Source organism: Vigna unguiculata, chromosome 4, assembly GCF_004118075.2.
Source record: "Vigna unguiculata cultivar IT97K-499-35 chromosome 4, ASM411807v1, whole genome shotgun sequence".
Lineage (NCBI taxonomy): Eukaryota > Viridiplantae > Streptophyta > Magnoliopsida > Fabales > Fabaceae > Vigna > Vigna unguiculata.
The window spans coordinates 919,000-943,398 of record NC_040282.1 but is presented as its reverse complement, the minus strand read 5'-3'; the positions used below and the strand labels follow the sequence as shown (position 1 = coordinate 943,398).

Genomic DNA, 24,399 nt, shown 5'->3' with positions numbered 1-24,399 from the left:
GATTTTTTGAATTATCCATATTTAAAAATCTTGATTTATAAAATGGATATCCAATCCATAAGATATATAAAATGTAAATTAGATTGGAATCCATATCCATTAAATGGATTTTAAATGGATTAGATTTTTAATAAAATGGATTATAAATGGAGTGGATTGGAGCAAAAGTGGATTGGATCAAGAAAATTAAATTTTTTGTCCACCCCTAATCACCACTCTTAATCCCTCTTTATATATATATATATATATATATATATATATATATATATATATATATATATATATATATATATATATTATTTTATTTGTTGACAATTTCAAATTTATCATTTTTAGGAAAGGGTAGAAAAGCCCACTTATTATAACTGTTCCCAAAAAGGCCCACGAAGTTACTCTTTAAAACCCTAGCTCTTGCATCTTGAAATTCAGGTTGAAACCTATTTCTGAAGCTGATTTTGTTCAGGGTTTTATCACTCCCTCTGTAAAGTTGGTATTTTTATCCCTATCTTCGTCTTTCAGCTTCTTGGGTTTATGTTTTACTTATTTTTTTTCTTCCATGGACACGCTTTGTTTCTTAGTAGTTGAAACACAGAAAGGGACAGTGACGAGTTTGATTGAAAGGTCTCGTTCGTCGTAATAGCCCTAATCGGGCCTTGCCGACCAATCTGATATATCACCACCCATATTCTGAGTCCCTTTTCTGTTCAAACCAATTTTCATTCTTTTTCAGTTTATGGCTTTCAGTTTTCACGAAAAATTTATGTTTTTGTTTTGCTTAGGTTTGTTTTGGCTGATGATTAAATGATTAAATATAGACAAGCATATGTCTGAAGTTATTCAATGTGGATTCATCTAATCTTCTCTCTGAGGCCAATGTTTCTGCTTTTGAAATCGTAGTTCTGAATCTTTTTATACATTTTTGAAGTTCATTGTAAGATTTATTAGTAATTGAGTTTTTGAAATTTATACTGTGTTCTTTTTATCAGTTTGTCTTTAATAATCTCTGAAAACTTTTTTTCCTTTTGAGAATAAAGTAACATTCTTGATTTTTTTTTCTCATTAACTCATATTTTACATGTAGGTGGATTTTTATTTTTAATTTAACACATTTAGAAAAAAGTATTGTAATGCATTCTGGTTAAGGATTTGTATGGATAGAATTATCTTTTAACATCTCAATTGTTCTTTAATCTCTCTTGTTCTTTATCGATTACTTATATTAATATTTATAGGAATATTGTAAGAGAAACTTTAATGGTTTACCGAACTCTCTTTTAAAGCACATCAAATCCTTTAAAATTTGATCTCATGTTTATCAGGTAAACTCTTTCTCTTAATATAAAATATTGATTAACATTTAATATATATATATATATATATATATATATATATATATATATATATATATATATATATATATACACGGATAAAAGAATTTACAAAATGAATGTGATAAAAATGACAATACCAAAAAAACATGATAAAAATGTATTTATATAAAATAAAGATGAATATATATTATCATTCATTAAAAAAAGAAAAATTCGACGTCAAGAATTCTTAGAACCGTGGGATACTATGATCTTAGAGAAAGGAGAAGAAAAATAGGAAGCATTGAAAATATAGATAAATGATAATATATAGAAGATTGAAGATTGAATTTAGAAATAGAGACAATAATTTAAATACACGCTTCCATTACTTTTATTTCAAAGATTTGGGATAGCATTATAAAAATGACCATGTTGATAAATTGAATTAGGTTAAAACAAGTAATTATATCAAAAGTTTTAACAAAATAAGAATAATTTATTTCATAAACATTTATTGAATAATTAAAAGAAAAAACAGTTTAAGTAATGTTACTTTTCTAGTTGAATATGTTAATGGGAAAGCGTTAACATTTAATGTGCAAAAGAGAAAGAAAAGAGAAAATGCATCTCTTTAATTTTTCTTTAAAATCATATGGGATTGTGCCAAAACGACTAAAAAATAAGAACAAATCACTTTCTGTTATGTTCTGTCACTATCAAGTGTTATTTAAACTCTTTAAATATATGATTTTGTGGTTGTGTTGTTAAATGTAATTTGGTTTTGATCATGCGTAGTTATAGTTTTCTTGTTAAATGTATTTTGTTTTTCATCGTATGCAGTTGTAGTTATTGCTCTAAATTTTTTACATTCCAATTCCAAATTTTCTTGTGTAATATTTCTTGCAAAATTGTAAATAACACTCGCAAAATAAAAATGTTTTCACTTTTGGTTATTAAGATCAGACCCACAACAGTTCTCTTTCTTTGTATGTTCTATTTTTCGAAGACTATGTTGCTATGTGTAGTCTTATTTATCAAAATTATAATGGATTCAAAACACTTTATTGGATTGAAGCACAAGTTAATACAAACCATATTGCATCTGAATAATATTTTAAGCACAAATATGATAAATATATCGGATGTAACATATCCGATACATTTATTTTAAAAATAATAAAATATTATATGTTATATATACATTAAAATAATAAAATAATTCTTAAAAATATAATAAATATATAATTATTTATTGTATAAATTCAAATTCAAATTATATATATTAAAGTTATCAAATAAAAATCATAAATTAATCATCATAAAAATATTATAAAGGGATACATAACTCAAATTATTAGTGTATCATAATTTCTCAGTGTTTATTTTTGATTTAAGTCCAAGCTTTAATTTATACTAAGATAAACACTTCCTCTAAATCTACTTAAAATTTTTAAAAAATTATGTTATTCATGTAGCTCCATCTAATTTAAAAATGTTCATTACTCAAACCTAAGGCCTGTTCGCTTTTGAGGATTTTTTGAAAGATGTTCTATTCGAGTGGTTACAGTGATTTTGAGGATAAATGCTTTTTTTATCTTGCGCGTCTAGGATGAATTTGAAAGATTGTTGCAACAAATGACCCTTTTACAGCCATTGTGCATGGTAATTTCTTCACGGTACAGTGCCAATCCACTTCAACATGGTTATTTGGATCTGATCCCATGTTGTCATGGATTGATTCCGGTTGGCCTAGAATTGATCTCACATTCTTATTTCAGTGCATCGTTGAAGCTTGGAACTGATCCGAAGAAATATGAAACTTATCCGTTGTTTGAATTTCAGTAACTTTATTTGTAGTATTAAATAAAAATTTAAAAAATAATAATAACTCATACAAATATTAATTTATACTACTTATTACTTAGTAATCTCTCTTTTTTCTATATTAAAACATTTTTTTATCAATCACATCAAGCAAATCACTCAAATTCTTTTTAACTTTATTTTTAAATTGATTTACAATCATATCTAAATTCTTTAAAAAAAAATAACATACATTTATTCTCAAATCTACTCAAATCTACTCAAATCCATCTTCTTTCTTTCACACAAATTCATTTATCAAAGCGAACAAAGTCTAAGCGTTGAAAATGAATCCACGCTCTTGTGGTATACTAAGCAAACCTTGTGGTATATTAAACAAACCTTTGACCATAAGTTACACATGTTTAATATATGATCAGTTGTCTAACAGCTAAAGAAAAGGTGATTAATTGTTTCATCATACGGTTGGTAAAAGACACAAGTTTTACATTCTATAAACACATTTCCAATCATTAAAGTCATATTTGTTTTCACAGATGGATACTCATGAGACATATTTAAGTTGAAAGTGTGAAAATCAATGAAAAGGGCACAAAAATCAATGCAAAACTTTATTCTCTAAGATGTGAAAATTTGTTGAAAATGAATAACATACAATATATATATATATATATATATATATACTTCATTTCATTGCAAATAATTTATAATTTTAATTATATTATTAGAAAAGTATTATGTAATATAAATATATATATATATATTATTTTTATATAATTAGGTTTTGTTATATTTTTATAATAAAATAAGGCTTAAATACCTTTTTCGTCCTCATCTATGTAATGTTTGTTGCTGATGATCCTCGTTTTGACAGAATGTTTTAAATGGTCATCATTTTTACCGAATGTTTAAAATGGTCTCCATTTTCGCAATTCGTATTTTATTTGGTCATTTTCTGTGACGCCGTTTAAATCAGTAACGGAACCATATGTACAGTACACGTAACACACCCCAATGCAACGTAATACAAACAATGTCTCCTATACAGTGCTCTATTACTGACTTAAACGACGTCACAGAAAAGGACCAAATAAAATACGAATTGTGAAAATGAAGATCATTTTAAACATTCGTTAACGGACCATTGTAAACATTATGTTAAAATGAGGACGAAAAAAGTATCTAAACCATAAAATAACAATAGTAATAAAAAAATTATCAATATTAATAATAAATAAATTATTATTTTATCAATTTTTTTTTAATTTATTAAAACTATTAAATCAATCACTCGGTGTGTGTATACTTTTACTATTCTTAAAAATTGAGGGAATGAAAAAGAACAAAAAGAGAGAAACTGCAGTGGCAGTACTACACTGGAATGGTGTATCTGAAAAGCACTAGGCGGCGTCGTATTCAGTTTTCATATTCTTTCTCTAAATACTGTATCTGTATCCCACACGACACACACCAAACTGCACAAACATCCTTAAACCAACAGCTGTGAATGATTCATTATCAATCACTCTGTTCTGTCTCACTCACTAAACCCTCTTCTTATGTGTTCTCTCTCACTTTCCCCATCATCCCAATTCTTCACCTTTTTTCTCTGCAACATTCAATCCATCACTTTCTTCCCTACCCACCACCTTTTCTCTCAACAATTTCCGATTCCCTCATCGGGGCACGGTTAAAGTTCTCATCTTGGTGCAGGATTTTCATCTGGGTCATTTTCTCAGTGCACCACCATGATGCACGCGAAGACCGATTCCGATGTCACCAGCATGGACACGTCGTCGTCGCCGAAGCGCGCGGTGTACTACGTGCAGAGTCCGTCGCGGGACTCTCACGACGGCGACAAGTCCTCAACGATGCACGCGACGCCGGCGTTCAACAGCCCGGCGGACTCGCCCTCGCACCACTCCTTCGGCCACCACTCCAGGGCGTCCTTCTCGAGCAGGGTGTCGGGATCCTTGAACATTGCCACGTGGGGGAAGAAAGCGAACCGCAAACGTGGCGGCGAGAAAGGGTGGCCGGAGGGCAAGGTGATTGAGGAAGAGGAAGGGTATTATGGGGAGAGAGAAGGGTTGTCTAGGAGGACTCAGATCTTCGTCGGGGTTGTTGGATTTGCCTTGATTTTCGCTCTTTTTTGTTTCATCATTGCTATGGCCGCCAGACCTTTCAAAGTTCGTGTCAGTGTTAAGGTACAGCATACCATGGTTGATGCTGTTTTTTTATATTCAAGAATATTGCCACTTGCTTTAGTTTAATTTTAAATTCTGTAAATAAATGCATGGTTGACTTTGAAGTGTGTATTATAGTTTATAGTTTATAATAATCTTTTAGTGTTTGTGTGATGTAGTTAGAAGGAATCGATTACTGTATGTATTTTGCAGCAGGTTTGGGACCAAAGGGGGTTGACTTCTAACAGAAGGATTAGTCTCTTGTAACATGATAAACTAATTATTTATTAAGAGATAATAATGTTCATGTGTGTTATGCTTTTAAACAGAACTATTTTTGAAGGAAGACATGAAAAAAAAGATAGATATGGATTTAGGATGATGTGTGAGACAAGAAAGAACATTGAATGGAGCACTCATGTGGTTTGATTTGTGAAACTGAGACTAGTGATCTGTTAGGAGAAAAGTACATTCAGGGGAGAAATAAGAAAAATAAACGAAATTTGTTTATTTGTATTAGCTTCCTAATAAAACATATACTTAATGGTTAAAGTCATAGTCTCATAGCATAGCAAGGATTGTTTGGGACAAAAAATCACTGCAGTTTTTACTGGAATTCTGGAGATGTGAAAGAAATTTTGTGTATAGGTTTTATGCAATCATCTAGTTTCAGTGATGTTCACTTGTTTATTGCACACTTGTAAAGGTATTACTCTAACACAACACATTTTTTTTTTTTAAGAAAAATAGGCATTGGAGAGAAGAGAAGATAGAGTAGAAGTTGAGATCATGAGAATTATATTTACAGAAGGACATTGATTGAGTTCAAGATTATGCAGCTTCTGCCTACTTATGATTCTTTGTTTATTCATTTTTTTTTTAATTTTTCCTGCTAATTTAGAATTGCTTGTACCACATACTCACAATAAGTGCCTTGTTAAAACTTTTGATCTTCATTTATCCATATATGTAAGTTATTCATGAACTTTGGATTCAACGAAACCTATTATTTCTTTGCAGAGTTTGACAGTACACAACTTCTACTTCGGAGAAGGAGCAGACATGACAGGAGTACCAAGCAAGATGCTGACAGTAAATTGCTCAGCGAGAATGAAAGTTCATAACCCTGCAACTTTTTTCGGCATTCATGTCAGCTCTAAGGAAGTTAATCTCATGTATTCAGAGATCAGAGTTGCATCTGGTGAGGTAAGAAAACACCCTTCAGTATCAAAAACTGGTTACTACTCTTTGGTTTAGAAGGTTTGGTTTTAGAGTAATGCTATTGTTCTGCTTCTAATGTTGATAATGAGCACCAGTCTTAACTGTTAAATTCCATGTTTGCATACACATTGCTGCAGCTGAAGAAGCAATATCTACCAAGAAAGGGTACACGGAATGTGTCTGTGAATCTGCAAGGAAGCAAGGTTCCTCTGTATGGTGCTGGTGCAAGTTTAACTGGTTTGGTGGATAATGGAAAAGTACCTGTGACTCTTGTCTTTGAAGTTAGATCAATAGGGAATGTTGTTGGGAAGTTGGTGAGGTCCAAACATAGAAGGCATGTGTCTTGCTCAGTGGCTATTGATTCACACAACAATGGACCCATCAAACTTAAAGAGAATGCATGCACATACAATTGAGTGGTTTTGGTGTAGCTGTAATCAGTTTCTTGTGTGCCTTTTCAATTCTTGTGCTGGGTTTATATTTGGTGTGAAACAAGTAATAGGGTGAAAGAAATACTATAGTTTATATTATAGAAAGCTTTGGTGGTGCAATTTTGGGGAACATGAGATTTGAAATTAGTTTATTGTAATAGTATAATCTCTTTTCCCTTCTTCCCACTACTTTTTGTTTTGTTATATCTGCCATTAGGTCATATTTATTTCTTCTGATTTTCAAAAAAGAAAACAAGAGGACATGATTGGCATGTAGAAGAATTAAGAGTAAACTAACCTAGTCATGAAATTAAGGGAAATTATACAAAAAAGTTAAAATTAAAATAACTATTAATTTTTGTATTTAGTACGAATTAAAATAAACTTAAATTGTGCTAGTTAAGTAAAATATTTGAAGAATAAAATAAAAAATTGAAATTAGAATATATTTAAATCAATATATATGAACTTTCTGAAATTTTTTAAAATTATCTGTCGAAGGTTATATCATTTCGGATTACGTTTTCTAAAATTGTCTTGTGAATTTGGTAATCTGAAACCATGAACGGGAGAGGAATTCAAATTGTTAAAAGAGAACATTACTATTGAAATTTACCATCTTATGTCAGTGTAGTGTGAATAGAATGGAAGAATTAACACCTTCGGTTCCGTTCAGACGGTGGAATAACCACCATTAAACACTGTTCCCGAAAAAGAGAGAAGACAAGCACAGCAAAGCATTTATATATAGATTTTTTCTTAATACACCTGACAATTGCATATGTCATGATCCAGTTAATACCAATTTTGACTGTTACCAATCAATCTCCATAGCCTTCAATAACAGAATTTGGTTGTTGAAAGAAGCAGCATGTTTACAGAAACTGAATTTTCCATGAATGGATATCAAAGTCAGTGTACAAGAATGTCAGTTTCCAACTCAATCCAACACTCTTTCCTTGATAGTGAAGTAAGAGAATACAATTATTATGTTAATCGTCATTCTAACATATTTCCAAGCACATCTATTTCACATTGGCAAACACAAACAGTCACCAACTGCTTTGTTTAACATTGTAGCCCAAGCACATCTAGAAGGGCGAAAGAATAAAAAACGAAGTAAATATTCTCACCCAAAATTTGGAGTCAAAAAAACATGTACTCACCACTTTCAAACAGTGACAAATCTGAGGCAAAAGATCAAGGAGAATCAAACAAACCCATAAACTCAAAAATATTCAGAAGATCCAGGAACTAATCTCTCAAATTCTTCATCTCCACATCTAATGAAGCTAATATTAGGTACATCACAAAGTACATAAACACCCGCAACTAATACATTCCTCCAATTCTATCTCGTCCCATACCACGCCTATCATCTCTTCCACGGCTGACAAATGTATCTCGACGATAATCTTTAGGTGGTAGGCCACCTCTTATTGGAGAACGGCTTCTCTCTCTCACATCACGAGCCCACCGGCCATTGCGATGGTGAGGAAGGGAAGGCAAAAGAGGTGCAGGGGGTGACAGTGGCCTCCTTTCAAATCCTTTCCTTTCATCAGGGAAGCCATCTCTTCCACGGTCTCTGTTATCCCACTCCAGTGGAGGTGCTCTATCAAACTTATTTCTCCCCCTGTAGGCATCTTCTATGTAATCCATTCGCTCTCTACGGACGTGTGGGTCTGGAAACCTGTTTTCTTGCCTGAGGGGTGGCAGAGCAGCAGATCCATACTCCCTAGGGCCATCCCTTGCCAGCCCACGAGGAGGAGATCTATAGCCATTCAAAGTCCTTTCAGGAGAACGGTCGATGGGAGGTCCAGGATATCTTCTAGGAGGAGCGTGAAGTGGTGGAGGTGCAGGATAAGCCCTTCGGGGACTTCTAGCAGGGGCATTGCGAGATCTATTACAGCTGTTACAATGGTCACGCCTCGCAAAGTTAAGATTACCACACCTGCAAAATAGAAGAAATTATCTCCAGTCTTCACAAAATGACTAGCTATTTGGATATTTAGCAACCCAGAATTCTAAATTTTATAACTTTGGATTGACTACTCATGATAAGAAGTAATTCCAATCATGAAAATCTGATCACAATCAAAATTCAGAAAGAGTTGTGAACTTACAAGGGATCGGGACAAAACCAATCTCCCTCTCTAGGACGCACATTGGGATTATTTCTACCGTTGCTTTCCCCTCTAGCAAGTCCAGAAACAAAGCCATGGCCATCAAAAGCTCTACCCATTGGCCTGCCAGCTACCCTACCTCGACCAAAAGGAGGTGAAGGGTCTCTATATCTTCCTGGATCTCTCCCACCACCGTATCCACGGCTTCGTGATAGGTAATTATAATCAGAACCAAAACGGTGATCTGCATCTCTTCGGTGAACTGGAGAGGAGGAACCTGCACGAATTCTATATCCTGGGAAAACAAAGACAGCAAAGTTTGAGATAAGTGACTTACAGGAAGTGTGGGAAAATTCAGCATTGCAATCTACAGTAGAATCCAATAATATTGTGTGATCATGCAACTGTCATATAATCAGTTTGAAATTCCAAAGGGGAAGGCTATCACCACACAGGGCTCCTCCTCCTCCTCATAGATATGAAAATTAAAAAGTGTGAAGAGCGCAGGAAGTTTAGATCATAACACCTTCGATGTCACGTCCCAAAAACCAGATCCATATTACCCTAAAGCAAACAAGTTCTATGAGCAAAATTTTCCACTAAGTTACTTCCTTTGTATGGTTGACACCAATTCTTTCCATCTCCGAATGCTACCAAAATACAGTTAAATGAACAAATCATGGAACCTAACAATCTGAAATATCAAATCCAAATTCAAATTTCAGAGCAACAACCTAGGCACTGCAGTATGTATGAGCCCAGTTTAAAACCTGGTTACAGACATGAACTAACCCTAATAAAACTAATCCAAATGAATCAAGATAAAAATTGGACCATCGTCATTTCACCCTTTGGAAAGTTACTAAACTCAGGAGCACAATCAAAGTGTATACCACAAGGATACAACCACCAACAAACACCACCAGTGTGTGAATAATCCCAAATTTCAATGCCTTGCTCCAATCAACCACTTGCTGGACTCGTTCTGGAACCATTTCTATTAGTATGCTATGCTAAACTCAGGAGCACAGTCAAAGTGTATATCACAAGGATATAACCACCAGCAAACACCACCAGTGTGTGAATAATCCCAAATTTCAATGCCTTGCTCCAATCAACCACTTGCTGGACTCGTTCTGGAACCATTTCTATTAGTATGCTATGCCAGTCAGCCAAAAAGTAGATTTGAGCAATATAGTTGACCAGTTTGCAGAACATCGTACAGAGGAATGGTTCAGGCAGATAAACCCCATTGAAGTCATCAACAATGATGCCAACCAATGCCCCTTTTTTCCGGGATATTATACGCCCCCAGTTAACTTCAAAACAACAGGAGAAATATATTGGACAAAAAGTGTATTCCTAAGAGGATATGCATCCCTTTTCTGCACCATGTTGGTGTCCTCAATCAATGGATCAACATGAAAAAAAAAAATAATAAGGATTCAGCAGAAGCTATGCAACCGTGAGATCACAGAAGTTCTTAAACTTCAAATGTGGAATTGCTACACTGGAAAGAAGCCTTCCATGTTGTGAATAAAGACAATTCTGAATCATCCCTAATTAACCACTCAACGAAGAAAAATCCATAGAAACTAAAATGACAATCACCAGCGAAAACAATCATTGCAAGGACTATTCCAAAAGTAACCCAGTACCTGGAATTGAAAGAACCAGGAGTTCAATAGAAAAATAACCAAATATAATAGATAATACTATGAAGTATCATCAGTAAACATTGCCTTTCTGAGATGTCAGGTCAGCTCCAGTAAACGCAGCAAATAAGCAATCCACCCACCCACAAACACATCTTGTGGCAGAACCTAGAAATAACTGAATATTTTGCACACAGTAATAGGCAGTTTTCCAAAACCAATTTGTAATAGGCAGTTTTGCTCTCCTACAGAAGCTATACAACAGCTTGATAACAGATGTTCCTAAACTTCACTTGTGAAATATTGCTATTCTGGAAAGCAGCCTTCCATGTGGTCAACAAAGAACCATCGGAATTATCCCTAAGCAACCAACCAAAGAAGAAAAACCCATAGAAACTAGAATACAACCAGCAGCAAAAAAAAACTATCATTGCAACGATTATTCCAGAAGTAACCCAATATCTGGAAATGGAATAACCAGGAGTCCAATAACACAAACCAAATATAACCAATAACACTAGGAAGTTATCATTCCAAAACGTCAGGTCAGCTTCCCCAAGAATATCAAATTAGAAATTCACTTGCCCATAAACACATCTTGCGGCAGAGCCTAGATATACCAGCCAAGATAGGTTATAACCATAAGCTATTCACCAAAAACAATGTCAGTTTCAGCCCCCTAGCAATCCTGTAACCATATTGATGTTCTAGTACATCGCCCACACAGTACCTTGTATGTCAATAACTTCAAATTGTATCTCAGATTGCTTTAAACTCAGTATTAACTTTGACAGATATCCCAAACCAAACACATGACCGTGACTCAACTAGGCAAATGAGAACCCATGCAACATATTCTCTGCTGCAAAATCCCCAACAAGTATGTGTAGAATGGACTATTTCCATCATCCAACCCACTTATTAACCCTTTTATATTATAAAAATCTCAGAACATGATCCAAAGCGGAGTTCATGGTAACAAGCCTTCCTGAAGGCCCAAGATCTTGAACGCAACATCAGAGCTGTAACACATAAATGCAAAGTTTATTCACAGTAGACACTCCATAATCGATAGGAGAGCCATATGTGGGCAAGTACACAACGAATACACAGCAAGATGTGAAAGAAAAAACCCACATCTGTATAGATACAGTCGGTGAAAAGCAACAAAAGAGAAAGAAAACACGAAATGAATGTTTTCAACTCACCAAACCCCCAAAAAAATAAATATAACAAATTCAAGTAACTAATTCAACAAAAATTAAGCTTTCACCAAATAAACTTCACTACCGAGGGTCGGGGTTAATTCCGAGAAAAATTGCTTATTTTCCAAAATTTCTCTCAGAAATCAAGCTTTCTCCAAATTCAATTATACTAAACATGCATTTCAAAACTTACAACTACAACCAGAAAAAAACATTTTCGATTATCCTCACATTTTGTTGTTATCAATGAACAAATGACTAGATTATCGGTGTTATCGACAGTCAACTTAATAACCAAATCGGATCCCAATATGTGAATGCCTAATATGTACATCAATACACAAAATTTAGTCTTTCAGATTCAAGAAAAATGGAAAACAATATATACACAACAACAAAGCCCTGTTCCACTTGTGGGATTGGATACATGCATCACGCATCGCCCTTCTGCTGAGTTGAAAAAGATGTATATAGTTCAATGAAACAACAAAACCAAACAAATCACAAACTCACCAAATTATCATCCCTTTCAATCATTACTCCATTTTACACAGTACCACATTCCTATTTTTTTTTTCACATACCAATTCAACAGCAGTAAGGCACATAAACCAACAAAGCCAGTTCCCCAATTGATATTCCGAAAAGAAAATGTTAAAAACCTAACTCAATCACCATCATCATTAGGCAATAGAGACGAGAGACGAAACAAACCAGGTTCGTCGGGATATCGATCGGAGCGAGAATAGGGAGGAGGATGATCGCGGTGGAGTTCGCCTGGCTCGAAATCAGCGGCCCGACCACCGGCGGCGGCCTCGTTGTGGGAAGGGCGGACGACGAGGCTGCTCAACAGAGGCTGGTGGTGATGCGGCGGCGCTTGCTCCTTGTCCCTGGAAGAAGCCATTATGATAACTCTGCAGAGTGCAAAGAAAGTTATTACAGCTTTTGTTCCGATTATGATCTATCTGTTTCTTCTCAGCATATAAACCCTAGATTCATTAGATGCAATAATTAACCATTGGCTTTTACTATATTTTCAATTGAAATCACACAAAACCGGTTTTTTTCTAAATTTATTTTGCAACTTTTTTTTTTCAAGGGTAAAATTTTTTAAGTTTAATTTATTATTAAAATAAAAATAAAAATATTTTTATTTATTTATGAATTTAATTCAACATTCAAAAAAAAAGTTAGTAAATTGTAAGAGCATCATATTTAAATAGTAAAATACGGTCCTTTCTATGTAATAAACTCTTTTTAACATTTTTAAAGTTTAAAATTTACTTTATTCATCTTTGGTATTCATGAATTACTAAATAGGTATTCACTAATCTTAATATTATATTTTACAAATAGATTATTAATTTGTTAATCAAGAAACAAGAATCTCTTTGTAAAAGGTAGATTTGAACTGATTTGAATTTCTATTTGCACCCATGTATTCATCATGCACAGTCATTTCTTTCTACACCCCACATGCACCCTATGGGATTGGCTTAAAGACCAAACTGCCCCTTTCTCCTTTCATTCCTTGCCACCAGTGTCGCTTTCTTGCGTTGTAGTTACTATTGTTTATGTGATGTGTCATAAATCAACTGAAAGAGAAAAAAAATTCTGGATTATTTAATTTGAAAATTACTTTTTTATTTTCAGGTTTTGTTATTGAAAGTCATTAAGAAAAAAACTTTTAGGCTGTATTATTTAAAAGTAAAAAAATGAATTTTAGATTATTTATTTTAAAATATATTATTGAATTGACAATCTAAAAGGTTTTCTTATGAAAAATTTGAATGCTGAATTATAGAATATATAAACGTTTTCACCTAAAAAATTATTTTCGAATTGTGGAATTTAGAAGTAAAAAAAACTATGGATTACAATTCGAAAGTAAATAATAATTTCCAGATATTGTCTGACCTGTAAACATTTTTTCACGCAAAACAGAGCTTTTGGATTTTACATTTTGAAAGTAATTTTTTTTATTATACAATCTAAAAGTCAAATATAATTTTTTAATTACAAACTCTAAAAGTTAAAATAATTTTTTAAATTACACCGTCTGAAAATAAAACAAATTGTGTAATTAAAAAAGATTATACAAATAAAAATCTAAATTACACAGTCTAGAACTTATTTTTTAAGAATAAAATATAAAAATGGGGGTGCAAAAAGAATTCTTCTTCCTTATTCTAACTACCGAAATGAACAAATGACAAGTAAAATAGACAAAAAGAAATGCAAAAGTAAAAAATATATAAACATGAAAAACGAGGTGAAATTCACATGATTTTCTTCTTCACTTAAGAATAGAGGTGTTCGAAGAAATTACGTGTAATCAATTAAGATGTGAAACTAATTAATTATAATATATATATATATATATATATATTAAAATTAATTCATTTTAATAAGATTAATTCAATATATTTTTTCGAAATATATTTAATTAATCTAACTTAAACATGTTGATGACTCTAACTTAAACATCATGATGTGATATTGGAATTGGTGCACGGGTAAGTAGAAGACAAAATCTAGACCATTAGTCCCAGAGGTGGTCCCTTCACTCTGACACTTTATTTATGATTTAAGAAACAACCAAAAGCAATACATGGACACTTGTCATCATCCTAGCCCTACCTACACTTAATTACTCCATTTTTCTCCATAAAATGAGTTTAAACCTAACTAAACACGTGTCGAAAATTCACTTGTATATTCTGCACCGTCAAAACAAATCTTATAATAAAAAATGTAAAATCTTTCAAGCTTAACCATTAAGCTCTTCTTAATCGGTAATTATAATTTGATCAGAAGTGTTTCACTGTACTGTTAATTTTCTTCCTTTCTTTTTCGTCCCACGAAGAAAACAACAATCGATTGGATTCCTTCTGTTCCCCTCTGTTTCCTTCGCGAACCTCCACCGACCCCGCGCATGTTAGCGACATCGCTTTCGTTTTGCGGTTGGTAACCGTTTCTCTTTCACCACCGTAACTATTTATTTCGCTCTTCCCAACGCTAACACCATCTCTCAGATTCTCCTTCACTCCTCCTTCTGAACGGAGGATCGCTCATCGGATTGCTGCGTATTCACTTCATCCTTCTCCTTTTCAGCTCAGGTTTAGTTTTGTGTTTTTTTTTTCTCTCTCTGCATTTTATTCACTTTTTTCTTTTCGTTTGATCTCGTTTTTACGTTATTTTTTCATAATAAATTATCGTAAACCTTGTTCTGTTTCCTTTTTATTTGTTTCGGAGAAAAACAGGGGAACTCGTTTTCTGCTTAGGATCTTCAAATTATTCCTTGTTCTCTGCAGAATACATATCTCAAATAGCGATTATGTATATTTGAGGTTAAGTGTACGGATGAAGAAGTAAATAGAGTTGAACCGGATTATTTGCAGATAAATTGTACATCTAGCGTTAATCTTGCTTGTTTTAGGTAATTTTTATGTGAATGAGTTCGGTAGAGATAGATTGCTGATAGTGTGGTTTGTGAGTTTTAACGATGATAGATGATGTTTGAATCTGTCCATGAAGTTGAGTTGCAATATATGTATTGTTGGTGAATTTATGTTGTGGGTGGTTGAAACTTTTCCAAGCATTTCCAGCTGCAGCTATAGTTTTATTTATTTATTTATTAATATTCAATTACGAATGCAGAACATGCTTGAACTTCAACTTAAGCTTGGCTTATATTTTTATTTTTCTTTGCTGATTTTTCATGTGATGTATTAGTTGACGACTATTTTGAATACAGATGTTTAAAAGTGTTACGTTCTAACTTTTGAGCTATGATTGTTCAGGAAGCAGACAGGTAAAATATATGCTAATGTGGGTGGGGCATCTTCGTGAAAATTCTTCCATGTACAAGCGTGCTCCTTCCAGCAGAGATTATTCAACCGTGGATGATGTGGAAGAAAACTTAGGTATGCACCCTTTATTCAAAATGGAGTATGTATTTCCGTTTTTTTTTTTTTATTTATCTGGCATCTATTAATTCCATTCCGTTGTGGAATACCTGACTTAAAAGGTAAAAAACCATTGCCATCTTTCTAGCGTAATCATTTGAAGATTTCATTATTCAGAAGAATTGGCACTTCATGTAATCTTGATATAAACAATAGCTATGCTGTTGCAATTGTCTCTCTTATTGACGATAGACAATTTCAATTGGAAGCGATTATGAAAATGGCAGTAGAAAAGATGGCTTGGGTTTGTGATATTCTGAAAATTCTGTTAGGTCTTCGATCGTGGTGGTTATTAACTATGCTAATTTAATGCTTGATAGATATTTTGGACAACGGCTTGGATAAGGGAATCTCAAATCCTTCATGGAAGCTTTCCTTACCTCATGTACTTGTGGCGACCATTTCTTCATTCCTTTTTGGATACCATCTCGGGTTTGTACTTTCTTGTTTCTCCTTCTTGTTGCACTCTCTTGGATTGTTTGCTTTATAATCTAGAATCCAATGACGACTTAAGTTTTGATATTTTTGTGTTATATTCAGAGTTGTTAATGAACCACTTGAGAGCATTTCTGTTGATCTTGGTTTCCATGGAAATACATTGGCAGAAGGTGAAAATGAAGATTCCAAAACCTGTGCTCAATTTCATTGTCTATTGTAAATTTCCCATTAATAGAATTGATTTTTCCCCTTTCAAATGAAGGTCTGGTGGTGAGCATATGTCTTGGTGGTGCCTTGATTGGATGTCTACTGAGTGGTTGGATTGCTGATGGGGTGGGACGGCGTAGGACTTTCCAGTTGTGTGCTATGCCAATGATAATTGGTGCTTCTATGAGGTTACATTTCCCATTAATATACAAATTGTTTGTTTCATTTTATTTTTCTCATGGGGTAAACGGAAATTTTCTTTGCACTTTATTCCACCACTTTGTAGGTTTCAATTGTTTTCTCTAGGTTTATCTGTGGACTACTATGGAAACATAGAATGGTTTATTACTTCTATTTTGTGTCCTCTAATGTAATAGCATAAATGCACCTCATTGCCATCTTTTGGTTTCCATATGGGCTCTTTACCCATTATGGTATCTTCAAGTTATTTTGTTGGTTCTAAGAAAGAACTCAAGCCTTCTTTCATATATTTCACGCATATGATGTCTATAATAATTAAATAACATAGCAGAACATATCTCCATTTCTATAAATTTCTAGATTACGAGTGGGCAGCAAGAAGACCTTTAGTTTTGATTTAAGGGCGCCCTAAGTTTAAATTTCCTTACTATTATTTCACTACTTTCACTTTGTTCAAATTAAAGTTTTTTACTTTTATGTTTTCCAATACAAATTCTTAGGACTATTTCTCATTGGAAATTGTGCATTTTCAGTGCGGCTACAAACAACTTGTTTGGCATGCTTGTAGGAAGGTTGTTTGTTGGAACTGGCTTGGGCCTGGGCCCTCCCATTGCCTCTTTGTATGTGACAGAGGTATGTTGATCACTAAATTGTTGCATCTGTCTCATTGACTATGGTGAAAGTTAACTTGATTATTTATGTGGTTACTCTATTAAATGGCAGGTTTCTCCTGCTTTTGTGCGGGGAACCTATGGAGCTTTCATCCAGATTGCAACCTGCCTTGGTCTAATGGGAGCTTTATTTATTGGAATCCCTGTCAAAGATATACCTGGATGGTATCATATCAACTTACTTCATGTCATGATGTTACATATTTTTATTAAGGATTTAAAAATTCACCCTGAAATTTTTCACGCAGGTGGCGGGTTTGTTTCTGGGTATCTACCATTCCAGCTGTTATACTCGCTGCAGCTATGGTCTTCTGCGCAGAGAGTCCACATTGGTTATACAAGGTCAATGCCTAGTCTAATATTATTTCCTCTTAGATAATATCTCCTCATATTTATAACTTACTGTTTCTATATTTGTTCTGAACACTTGAAGTCTCAATGTTAACCATGCTAACTAATTCTCCATATTTATTTCCTTCCTATCAGACATTATCTCTTCTTTGCATGTCCTCTCTATCCCATTTAGTAGAAAACTTTACGAGTGTCACATAGTGGGCTAACATTGCCCATGTCTCTTTTTATCCTTGTCAGGCATAGTTTGGAATAATTTTGGTTTCTTATCACTCAGCAGTACAATAAGGAGGACTATTAATATTTGATGTTGTAGTTCTTGAAAAGTTCATTCTTACTCGTAATTTTGAGTGCTCATCCCTTGATCCATTTGACTTCTATCCTTCACTTAATGCTTGATTATTCCTCTTTGTTGTGATGTAGCAAGGAAGAACTTCTGAAGCAGAAGCTGAGTTTGAGAGACTGCTAGGTGTATCAGAAGCAAAATTTGCTATGTTAGAGTTATCAAAGGTAGATAGAGGAGACGACACTGATTCTGTGAAGCTGTCAGAATTGCTACATGGTCGTCATTCTAAAGGTGTGTATTTTCCTGATTTGTCCATAGGATTGTCGTGAGTAGACTTGCCATTGTTGTTCTTTTGATACTGGTTTGCTTAGGTTTCCCAAAGTTATTTTTATTCACGAGTTCGTTTTGCAGTTGTTTTTATTGGATCAACCCTATTTGCTTTACAACAGCTATCTGGTATAAATGCTGTGTTTTATTTCTCTTCCACTGTTTTTAAAAGTGCTGGAGTGCCATCAGACCTTGCAAATGTCTGCATAGGAATCGCTAATTTGGCAGGTAACAGTATCTTCTGGTTGACAGGATATTGATTTAAATTATGGTGTTATTCTATTCTCTAATGCTTATCCGCCGGAACTTACCTCAGGATCTATCATTTCAATGGGTTTGATGGATAAGCTTGGAAGGAAGGTTCTACTTTTCTGGAGTTTCTTTGGCATGGTAAATTACTTGTAGTTGTTTTATTGTTTATGTGAAGGACCACCCTCGTGAAAATATGGGACTCATGTGGTACTTACACTGTTTTAAATCCTGACTTGGTGTTTGCGGTGATGAAGAGAGAGATGCTTGTTTGGAGTATGAGCTGGTGCAAGTGCACAACATTACAATTTTTTTTTTTGTTTTATTGCGGTGTTTGTATTGTAGTTGAATAGAAGATGAAGTTGGCTATTAATCAGGAAGTTGTTTGTTCTGTATTTTTTACTTGTGTAGGCAATAGCAATGATGCTTCAAGCCACAGGTGCAACTTCACTTGTATCGAACGTGGGAACTCTGTACTTTTCTGTTGGGGGCATGTTACTGTGAGTATGCAACTATGCTTATTAATATGGATCACGATAGATGCATTATAATGCAAATCTAAATAGAATTAAAATAGTGTTTCTACTTGTGAACTTCCAAGGGAGAATTATTAAGGATATCTTCTATTTTAAAAAAAGAAATACGCCAGTTAAACTCATGTAAACAAGTTTAAAGACGGTAATATGCTGTGAGGGAAATCACGTTGCCCTGCCTCAATGTTTGGTATGATTATCATCAGCCAAATTCGTAGAATACGACTGTGTGAGAGCATCCTCTTACTATGTATAAATGACAATTGAGGATGAAATAACTATAAATTGAAACTTCCGCATCCAATTCATGTCCTCATTGTTCACGATCTAGCAGTTCCATGAAGTTTACAATTCACTTGGAACAGTCGCTTTAGCCTATGGGTGCATGCAGGGTCATTTTGGAAGACACTGCTGTGATATGAATACTTTATACTTCTTTCATGCAGGTTTGTCTTTACATTTGCTCTTGGTGCTGGTCCGGTCCCAGGTCTCCTCCTACCTGAAATATTTCCTAGTCAAATCAGAGCCAAAGCCATGGCAGTCTGTATGTCGGTGCATTGGGTAATTTTTTTCTGAAATTTTCTATTATATGAAATGGCATCAGTTTGGCAGGTTATGTTCTACGGTTCTTTATTGATTCTACACATTTTGGTTGTATCAATTAAACGAGGCCTGCTCAAATTCCCTGTTTCTTTGCAAACCACTGGAACTGTTGTCATTATCTGATCTCATAATGGCTTAGAAAGAGGTCGAAATTCAGCATTTGTGGAATCGTTCTCTCATTAGATTAAATGGTCTTGTACAGGTCATAAATTTCTTTGTTGGCCTACTTTTCTTGCGTTTGCTGGAGAAACTCGGTCCCCAACTGCTTTACTCTATGTTTGCCACCTTTTGCATCATGGCGGTAATTTTTGTAAGACGAAATGTGGTGGAAACCAAAGGGAAGACACTTCATGAAATTGAGATTGCACTTCTTCCCCAAGAGTAGAGCTTCACTCATTAGTTTCTATAATTTTGCTTGGTTTCCGCTGAGCAGATTGTTTCATCTATTTTTGTTGACCACCTTAACAATACAACGGGAAGCCCAAGGCAAGAACTATGCATAGAACATTAGTACCAAGATTTGAAGTGATGAGGTTTTAGGTATTATGGGTAGCTGTTATGTAGGAGATACATAATGGCTTACGACACCCTAATGATGTTTTCGTGGCTTGTGATTCTCTGATTTTGCATCCACTTAAAGGAAGAGACATATGTATGACTTGTGTAATATTCATCAAGGGGGATCTATTCACCCTGTTATATACACATATTTACCGGACTTCATCATGTAATATTTTATGTGTCTCTACGTCACATTATTTTTAATTACTTGAATCTTGTCTCATTTTGGATAATTAATGAGTAGTCTAGCATGTGAGTTCTGTCACGGCGTATATCGAGGAAAATGGGCTGATGATATTGCACAAGAAATAATTATGAAATTTGCTTAACGATATTGTCTTTTGTTGATGGAAAGTTGGCTCCAATGAAATTGATGGTTCATTACTCAATAAGTTTGAACCTGGTTAAAGTATAGTTCGAACTTGGCATCTTAATTTCATCCGTCGACTTAAATTCAACGTAGCTTAAACGCCACAGACTTGATAAATTATTAACCATTAAGAATAAATTCATCCAGTCACGAAATTCCCTTCCAATTTTGAATTTAGTTATAGATATGGGATAAAAACTAGTGTCGCACCAGAAACAAAAAACAAAACACACAAACACGTAGATAATAGACACGGGGTTGTAAGGATCTCTTGTCCCTGTCACCGGAATGCAGAATTTTGGCACTTAGATCAACGATAGCATGGTAAAACAGCAATTCTATAATATTATAAGCTTAATTTTTTCAATCCTTTATCCTTTGCTCATAATTCTTGCCAAAAAATATTCTTTTTCCAGAGAATCCAACCACGGATTGCACTAGTGATATTCAGCAAATAAAATACCAAAAGAACACAGGACAAATTCTGTCCCAAGAATGTGATGCTACTTGAATTCATTTTTTTAAAATAAATATAAAACAGTATTCAAGGTGCATCACATCCTTCGAGTTCAAGGGATTTGTACAGATAAATCAGAATCAGTTGTGGTGATATTCAAAGTTCTAAACTCCTCCAAATCAGAATCAGAACCCATTTCATTGTACCCTCCAGGGCGATCCTTGTCTTGTCCAATACTAATCAAAGGAACCCGCAACTCAGAAACTGGACCAGGAACAGGTACTTCACTGAAGTACTTGTCTTCAAGTAACTCCATTGCTGTGACTCTCTTATCTGGATCATAACAAACCAGTCTCTTGACTAGGGAAACTTCATCAGGGGTGCAATTGAGCAAGCATGCTTCAAGACCACTAGGGTTTTCCACCTTTAAAAAAGAGATTTTTCCATAATCAGGAAGTTTGGAACAACCAGGCCAAGTTTCCTCATTGATGTTCCCCAAAACACTCACAATTCTGCTAAGCTGGTCTACATCACTTGTTCCAGGAAACAATGGCTTCGATGTTAAGAGCTCAGCAAAAACACACCCCAATGACCAAAGATCAACCTCTAAACCATAGTCTGTGGATCCATACAGTAACTCAGGAGCTCGAAACCAGCGTGTTCCAACACATGATGTGAGACAACCAAGTTCATTCCCACCTACCTCCTCAGCTTCATAGGTAAAAGAACCTTTGCAAAGTTCGTCATCTATGTCACTCGTTGTGCATGTTGCAAGACATGAGGTGTTTCCATCATGGATATTTGCTTCCTTGTCAGTGTCATAAGAGTAGCTCTTGGTTTTCATCTCATCCAAAACTCTGAAATATTCTTCATGACTCAAAGTTCTCTGATATGGGTTTCCATGTTCAGTTTGATTTAAGTTCTCTTGGGAAGTAGCTTCAGGATCTTGTTGGAGTGAGCTTTCTCTATTTGAAGCATCATCATCTTCCTGGTCAGCATCGAATCCCGACTCCACTAGTATCCTTGCCTGAGAAAAGTTTCAAAGAAGTTGTATATAAGATGATTTTTCATTGCTCAACAAATCATGAAAATCAACCTCTATTCCATTTTCCCCGATCCAAATTCAAGCAATTCTTTAGAAGAGAATCATCGACTACAGATTTCAGCAGCAAAACAAAAATTATCAAAATTTGCAACCCAGGTTAGGATCCTGTGCCACAGAAATACGATCGATCACCGTGATCATAGATTAACTCAAACCACATCACATAATCAAATAAGAAAAAGAGAAAAGAAAAGAACAAGTCACGTAATGATCAAGTAACCAACACACTCCCATAAACCAAAAAACAGAAAACCCAAAACTAGATTAAAACGAAGTTCAAAACTTTATCCCTTAAACCTGTCCAAAATCTGCTAACTTGAGCACCCCATCATCGGAAACTAAAAAATTCGCGGGCTTTAAGTCTCTATGAACGATCATATTCCGATGGCACTCATCCACAGCACTCAGAGCCTGCAACATCCACCTCTTAACCTCACCGGCTCCGACACCACCTTTTCCGATCACGGTGGCGAGGTCGGTTCCCAGAAACTCGAGCACGAGAACCGCGTCCTCGTCCTCGCGCCAGAAGAACTCGTGCAGAACGACCACGTTTTGGGACCCTCTCAGGACCCGCAGGGCTTCGATTTCGCGAGACGCCGATTGGGAATCGTGCACCTCCTTCAGCGCCACCGCCGCACCGTCCGACCGGCGCCGTCCGTCGTATACGTCGGCGTAGGCACCCGACCCGACCCGACCAACAACCTCGTACTTGGCAGTTATCTCGGAGCGCGTGTGGATGCTCCAACTCTTGGCCGGAGGATCCATCGGTGTTCAACGCAAAGTTCCAAAATTTTTGAGTTGGTGAATTAAGAAGAAGGAAGGAACGGTGTTGACTATGGCTATGTTCTTTGGGTCTGAAATTTTCACTCTTTTTTCACAATTTTTCTTTGCTTTCTCTCTTTTTTTTTTAACAGAAAAAATCTAAATTGTTGTATTTAGGAAAATGTTTCTTTTACGTTTGGGATTGTTTACGTTTACCAAAACAACAAAAAAATTAATAACAAACACTTTTTTTTTCAGTTTTATTTACGTTATAAAGACTCAATTAAATATTTTTCCGTTTGTGTAATAATGTATTATTTATAAATCTTTTCTTACATTTTTGGTTATATCAAATTTTGTTTTACATTAAATCTCAATAGTAAAGACAATGTTCTTTTTAAAAATCATCAAGCATTTCTTTAATATAGAAAGTTGACCAATACTAAAATCATAAATTAAACTTTATAAAAATCATAGTTATTAGAGAAAAATTATGAGAACTAAAAGCATGAAACAAATGTTTATGTATATGGTTAAAGTAAAACTTTCACACTATTACTTTAATATTATAAACATGTTTAATTTTTATTCAATTTAAAACTTTAATGTCTATGTATAGTAAGTGGAAGAAAATTACACTATTATTTAATTAAAAAAAATATTATGAACTAACAATCTTATCATATACCATTATTTGTGATAATCTGAAAATATAAAAACTAGCAGATACACTATTACTAATGATTTAAACAGTATGTTTGTTACGTCATAAAAAAATTTGATTAATTACATGTAGTCATAAAATTCAATTGTGATACTTATTACTATAAACTTTTTTTACTATCCATCAACTAAAAACGGTTATATATGTTTTTTTTAAAATCAGCACAATAAATAATTTTACTATGCAACATGATTAAAAAAAAAAGAAATTTTTATAATATTAGAAATATTAGTATTTACATAGAAAGAAGTAGGGTTGAAACATATTATTCTTTAAATAATTGATGCAAACTATTTATTAATAGTGATTCGTGATTGATAGGTAATATGTGAAAGGTACAGTATTTCGTGCTTTTATTTCAATTGAATAAAATTGTTTCAATTAATTAAAAGTATTGAATTAAAATTATAATAAATTAATGAAAATACATGGGCCACCAGAATGCGAGTTTATATTTTTTATAATAAAAAATAATAAAATGGCTAAAATTAAAAAAAGAATAGATAAATGTAAAGAAACGATATTTTCAAAAACAAAACTGATAAAATAATATTTTTTATTTAAATGCCAAAACATTTCCCCCTTTAACATAGTACATAAATTTTAGAAGAAAATATCATAAATAATTTTT

The 24,399-nt window shown here is 34.1% G+C and overlaps 4 protein-coding genes and 1 non-coding gene across 8 annotated transcripts; 3 read left to right on the top strand and 2 right to left on the bottom strand.

Moving 5' to 3' along the window:
- Positions 1 to 596: 596 nt before the first annotated feature.
- LOC114182822 lies at positions 597 to 695 on the top strand. Its single transcript, XR_003604257.1, has one exon. It is a non-coding gene; the product is annotated as a small nucleolar RNA Z43 (small nucleolar RNA).
- Positions 696 to 4,503: 3,808 nt separating this feature from the next.
- On the top strand, positions 4,504 to 7,130 carry LOC114180284. Its single transcript, XM_028066574.1, has 3 exons — positions 4,504 to 5,341; positions 6,341 to 6,526; positions 6,679 to 7,130. The coding sequence occupies exons 1-3, from the start codon at positions 4,886 to 4,888 to the stop codon at positions 6,955 to 6,957; spliced, it is 921 nt and encodes a 306-aa protein (XP_027922375.1). The 5' UTR covers positions 4,504 to 4,885; the 3' UTR covers positions 6,958 to 7,130.
- A 981-nt stretch (positions 7,131 to 8,111) lies between these two features.
- On the bottom strand, positions 8,112 to 12,937 carry LOC114181723. The gene is made up of 3 exons (XM_028068258.1): positions 12,670 to 12,937; positions 9,096 to 9,390; positions 8,112 to 8,923 (listed from the first exon to the last, which is right to left on the bottom strand). The coding sequence occupies exons 1-3, from the start codon at positions 12,857 to 12,859 to the stop codon at positions 8,305 to 8,307; spliced, it is 1,104 nt and encodes a 367-aa protein (XP_027924059.1). The 5' UTR covers positions 12,860 to 12,937; the 3' UTR covers positions 8,112 to 8,304.
- A 1,822-nt stretch (positions 12,938 to 14,759) lies between these two features.
- Positions 14,760 to 20,583, top strand: LOC114181722 (probable plastidic glucose transporter 2). Of its 4 annotated transcripts, none has more exons than XM_028068255.1 (15): positions 14,762 to 14,918; positions 14,991 to 15,074; positions 15,759 to 15,881; positions 16,244 to 16,355; positions 16,464 to 16,531; positions 16,624 to 16,756; positions 17,303 to 17,402; positions 17,493 to 17,605; positions 17,689 to 17,782; positions 18,215 to 18,368; positions 18,489 to 18,632; positions 18,721 to 18,794; positions 19,065 to 19,153; positions 19,633 to 19,747; positions 19,992 to 20,583. In XM_028068255.1, exons 1-15 carry the CDS (start codon positions 14,891 to 14,893, stop codon positions 20,172 to 20,174), a joined length of 1,614 nt encoding a protein of 537 aa, XP_027924056.1. In that variant the 5' UTR covers positions 14,762 to 14,890; the 3' UTR covers positions 20,175 to 20,583. The 4 variants fall into 4 exon arrangements, 3 of the variants coding, with proteins under 3 accessions (XP_027924056.1, XP_027924058.1, XP_027924057.1); XM_028068257.1 differs by adding an exon at positions 15,270 to 15,394 and having other exon boundaries at positions 14,763 to 15,074; XM_028068256.1 differs by adding an exon at positions 15,219 to 15,394 and having other exon boundaries at positions 14,763 to 15,074.
- Positions 20,584 to 21,078: 495 nt separating this feature from the next.
- Positions 21,079 to 23,190, bottom strand: LOC114182419 (cyclin-dependent kinase F-1). Its single transcript, XM_028069287.1, has 2 exons — positions 22,580 to 23,190; positions 21,079 to 22,204 (listed from the first exon to the last, which is right to left on the bottom strand). The coding sequence occupies exons 1-2, from the start codon at positions 23,045 to 23,047 to the stop codon at positions 21,290 to 21,292; spliced, it is 1,383 nt and encodes a 460-aa protein (XP_027925088.1). The 5' UTR covers positions 23,048 to 23,190; the 3' UTR covers positions 21,079 to 21,289.
- Between the last annotated feature and the right edge of the window lie 1,209 nt (positions 23,191 to 24,399).